The sequence below is a fragment of the Myotis lucifugus genome, unplaced genomic scaffold, assembly GCF_000147115.1.
Source record: "Myotis lucifugus unplaced genomic scaffold, Myoluc2.0 scaffold_194, whole genome shotgun sequence".
In the NCBI taxonomy this organism is placed as follows: Eukaryota; Metazoa; Chordata; class Mammalia; order Chiroptera; family Vespertilionidae; genus Myotis; species Myotis lucifugus.
Window position 1 is genome coordinate 1,205,630 of NW_005871242.1, and position 4,702 is coordinate 1,210,331.

Genomic DNA, 4,702 nt, shown 5'->3' on the forward strand with positions numbered 1-4,702 from the left:
ACCAGGAAGGACCCAAAAAGACTCAGATGTGTTTTTTTTTTTTGTCCACTGACAGCTTGGATCAGATGTTGTCTGTTTTTTGTTGTCTAGGAAGACTCTCTCCCCCCTCTCCCCCTCCCCCTCCCTGTGGCACCCCCCACACCCCCCCATTACGACAAAATAAAACCCATCTCTACTCATTGTATCTCTACTCATTGCTAAACGTCCACAAGTGCTCTCTTTTTTTTTAGGCAGGAGGGGGAACAGAAGCAGCAAAGGAGATTTTTTTTTTTATTTACACACCCCCCGGAGGAGGAACACGAAAAACACGTCACAGCATGAAGAGCCAGGGCTGCAAGCAGAGAGGAGTCAATTGGATCAGGACTGCGAGAAGGAGCAAGAGGAAGACAGAGGAATGCCCATCTGTATGAGAGCAGTGGCGGAGTTTGGAAGCCGCAGGGCAGAGGGCGGAAGCATGAAAGAGAGAAGAGGTAGAAGAGCTGTGGCAGTTTTACTACAGAGGGAGGGGGGATAAAGAGAAGAGGATGGTCTTATTCAAAGCACATGTTTGTGTGCCAGTAGGCATGATCCTCGGAGCGGGAAACACTGATGATGAGAGAGAAGGGGGGGAAAGACTGAAGCGAGGGAAGTTGTGAGGAGTCAGGGACCAACCCACGTCTGAGCTGGAGGTTCAAGGACTAGTGGTGGGAAGATGAGGAAGTTCCCTTTAGGTGGCTTCTATTTCATCATAACTCATGTAACAAGGTCATCAGCTAAGTCAGGGGTTGGGGTGTTGAGGAAATATCTGTCTGAGATTGGGAAGGAAGAGTTACTAAAGGAATAGAGTAGGCCAGCTGGTCTGTGCTGAGTGCACAGCTGAGATCTGTGGTCGTGCGCTCAACCACACAGCCGTGCTTAAGTGCGGACGGGTAGTGGGTCAACCGGGTTTGGGGCTCTCCAGCCAGGCACGATGGAGAGAGATGCAAGGGAGTTGTGGCAAGTGTGTGTGGGAGAGTGATGAGGATGATGGCCACAGGACCTCCGCTGCTGGGTAAGTCGGGGAGTGCAGGCAGGAGCGCGACAGAAAGTGAAAACATAACACCAATGGCCCCAATGAGACAGGAATTACTGAAGCAGGGGCGCTAGGGAGGAGTGGGGGGCAGAGAGTGGGGCGTCAAGAACTCTGGTTACAGAAACGCCTACTGAGAAACCCGTGCCTCCCAGTGTGGGTGTCAGTGAGGAGGGGCGCCCACCTGTGTGGAAAGGCAGGAATCTCATTCCCTCAGGGCTTGTTCAGATGAGGGAGGAGGAAGGAAGGGGAGATGAGGAAGGAGAGACAGAGTTATGGCAGGTTTACTACAGAGAGAGGGGAATGAAAGTTCTATTTAAAGAGTGCGTGTTTGTGCACCAATAGAAATGATCCTCTGAGTGGGAAAAACTGAAGTGCAGGAGCCGTGAGAAGTCGGGGACCAACCACACCTGAGCTGGAGGTCGAGGTCTCCTGGAGGGCAGTGAGAGTCTGCGCTGGGCCAGACCTGCACAGGCACTGAGGCTTCGATGGGGCAAGGTGAACAGGCTCCTGACCCCAACCCGCTAGCATCGGTGCTCAGGGCACTTTTGTCCTGAGAGCAAGTTTTGGCCAAAAGCACACACAAAATAAATGTAACAGCCCTTCAGTCACACTAATAAACAAACCACATTCCTCGGAGTTGGTACCCACATTATTAAATCCCGTATTTGGATGGGCACGATGTGCAGAATTCCCTAAAATCAAGTCTGTCCTCATACAAAAATGATTTGCCACCATCAAAGCTACTCAAAAACATATCCTTTGAGGTAAAAAGCAATTCCAAAAAATAAAAATTAAAATGTTCCAAGTGATTCCAATACGAAACAAGTTGGTGGGAACCTCTTTGGAGGGGACAAATTCACTGCTATGTCCTCTTCTCTACTTAATCCTTTCGTGGTGATTTCTTCACATCCGAATGCTTTCAATACCATCCCAAATGTACATTCCCCAAACCAAGACCTCCAAATGCTGGACTCGGACATCCAACCAACTGCCTGCATGACGTCTCCCTGTGGACATCTAATCGGCCCCGACATGTCCGCCTCACGCACACACAGTCTGATCCTTCCCATCTTCTCTGTATCAGGCAATGACAACCCTATTTGTCCTGTTACCCAGGCCAAGAACCTGGTAGTCACCCTCTTTCCCTTGTACCCCACATCCAATCTATTGGCTCTACCTTTAAAATAGGACTGAATCCAATAGTTCTCATTGCATCCTCTGCTAACACCTGGTCAAGCTGTGACCATCTCTCAGCTGCCAGGCCTAGCCCGGCCACCTCAGGTCCCTCTCTGACTCTGTGTGCTACCTCTCCTCCTCACCCTGCCTCTGGGCTCATGGGCTCCTTCCTGCTCCCCAGACAACCAAGCAGGTTTATCTTGGGTCCTCTGCTGGTACCCACCTCTCTACTGGAACATCCTTTCCCCAAATATCCACACAGCTCACTCTCGGATGGTTCTGGCCACCTAGAGGAACAAGCCTGTCACCCACCCTGCTTTGTCTTCACAGCGCATCGTGGACATGTTTCAATACACACTGTTCCTTATTTTCCTGACTGTCTGACTCCCCAACTAGAAAGCAAGCTTCAAGGGTCTTTGCTTCTTTCACTGTCTCACCCCTAACAGCCACAACAATGAATGAATGAATCTTTAAAAGAACCAGTTACCTTGTTTTATGGTTCTACTTTATATAAATGCCTGTCCCTTCTCCCTGTCTAACTGACTTCTTCCTTTAAGATGTCTCCTTTCCACATTCATGGGAGCAGCAGCCGGGGTCCCCATCTCCCAAAATAAAGACCAGCACTTTATCAAGCTGCAGCCCCTCATGCATTTTCTGCTCCCTCCTTCCCTTTCACTAGTCATTCAGGGCATCCTCACAAAGGAACTGTCTTTGTTCAACAGTCCTGAACTGGCTTCCAGAGTCATTCTTTGTTTTATCAGTAAGCCTCGGTTACCATGGAAATGATGGCCTCCAAAATGCAGCACACACTCCTTGCTGATAAGACAAGGGCTCTTGAAGCCTCTGAGAACTGAATTCACCCCTTTGGCTTCTCTCATTAAAATTAAAAACTTAAAAGAAAATCAATATACCATCATAGAGTATGAATAGTAAGAATGAAAAATATTGCCCACAATCCTTCACTGTAGCACAATTTCTATCATTTTTATATATTTTTAAAAAATATATATTTTATTGATTTTTTACAGAGAGGAAGGGAGAGGATAGAGAGTTAGAAACATCAATGAGAGAGAAAAATCGATCAGCTGCCTCCCGCACACCCCCCACTGGGGATGTGTCCGCAATCAAGGTACATGCCCCCGACCGGAATCGAATCTGGGACACTTAAGTCCGCAGGCCAAAGCTCTATCCACTGAGACAAACTGGTTAGGGCCAGTTTTATATTTTTTTACATAAAAACATAATTTTGCAGTTGAATACAGTATATTCAACAATTTTGTATTTTGCTTTTTTTTTTACTTCTCATCCTAACTTTTTTTCATGTTGCTGCCCAGGTTCCTAACTACACTTAATGGTTACAGAATATTCTATCAAGTGGTTGGACCATAACTTAACTAACCATACTGCTGCAGTTACTATTTCTAGTTTTCTATTACTATCAAAAACAAAGCAGCCCGGCCGGGCGTGGCTCAGTGGTTGAGCATCGACCTATGAACCAAGAAGTCACGGTTCGACCCCTGGTCAGGGCACATGCTCAGATTGCAGGCTTCATCCCCAGTGGGGACTGTGCAGGAGGCAGCCGATCGATGATTCTCTCTCATCACTTATGCTTCTAGCTCTCTTTCCCTCTCCCTTCTTCTCTGAAATCAATAAAAATATATTATAAACAACCACAAAAACAAAGCAAAGCACTTCTCTAAGCATTTAGCTTTTCTCCTTCCACCAGATTGTTTTATTAGATGTGCAGTTACTGGGCTCACGATGCCAAGTTGCTTTCCCAAAGGGCCACCCATCAACACCGCCATGGTAACACAGAGGTTAATCAGGAACTCACTCTCTTCACGGCTCCCTCCCCAACACGCTTCAGCTGCCTCACTTCTGTCCTCAGCTCCTCACAGGACAGCCATGCTGAGCAGTTGTTCATCTGTCCCATTCTGAAGTGACCATAGGGACAGTGCTGGGGGTCCAGGGCGGAACGCCGGGGGGCGATGAAGAAGCGATCGAGGCAGAGGTAGAGGAGCCCGTTCATGACAGCCATGGCCAGCAGCAGCCCCACGACTGGGGGCACTTCCCTGTGGGGGGGACTCCTTCTACCATCCTGCGGCTTCATCTCCATGTTGTTATCCTCTGTAATTTCCTGAAACGTAAGATAAAACAAGTAATAATGGCTGTCTTTTATTTTCAGTAAGGTGTTTTGATGATGAGGGACTGCAGGTGGCATACCCTCTAGGCCTCTTATACGCAAGGATCCTGCACTTTGGTGTCATTGTGAGGATGAAAGAAGGGACTGACTGAATGCTCAGTGTCAGCTGCTCTCATAGTCAGGATTTTTTATTACAAACCACAGTCTGGGCTCCTCTATTATAGATTCAACTAGAAAGGGAGGTGTTAGTGTGCGTCCGATTTTGTCTGGCTCTCCCACCGTGTCTGCACCGAGTTGATATTCAATGACGAGTTAGTCAAACGAAAGCAGCA

At 47.9% G+C, this 4,702-nt stretch overlaps 1 protein-coding gene across 1 annotated transcript in view; it reads right to left on the bottom strand.

Annotated features, from left to right (window-relative positions):
* The window catches only part of POMK (protein-O-mannose kinase), a 12,437-nt gene extending 8,044 nt beyond the window's left edge, over positions 1 to 4,393 (bottom strand). Inside the window, exon 1 of the mRNA XM_006097024.3 lies at positions 4,062 to 4,393. Coding sequence (XP_006097086.3) covers positions 4,062 to 4,343 — 282 coding nt within the window. The 5' untranslated portion in view covers positions 4,344 to 4,393. The remainder of the gene's footprint in view (positions 1 to 4,061) is intronic.
* Between the last annotated feature and the right edge of the window lie 309 nt (positions 4,394 to 4,702).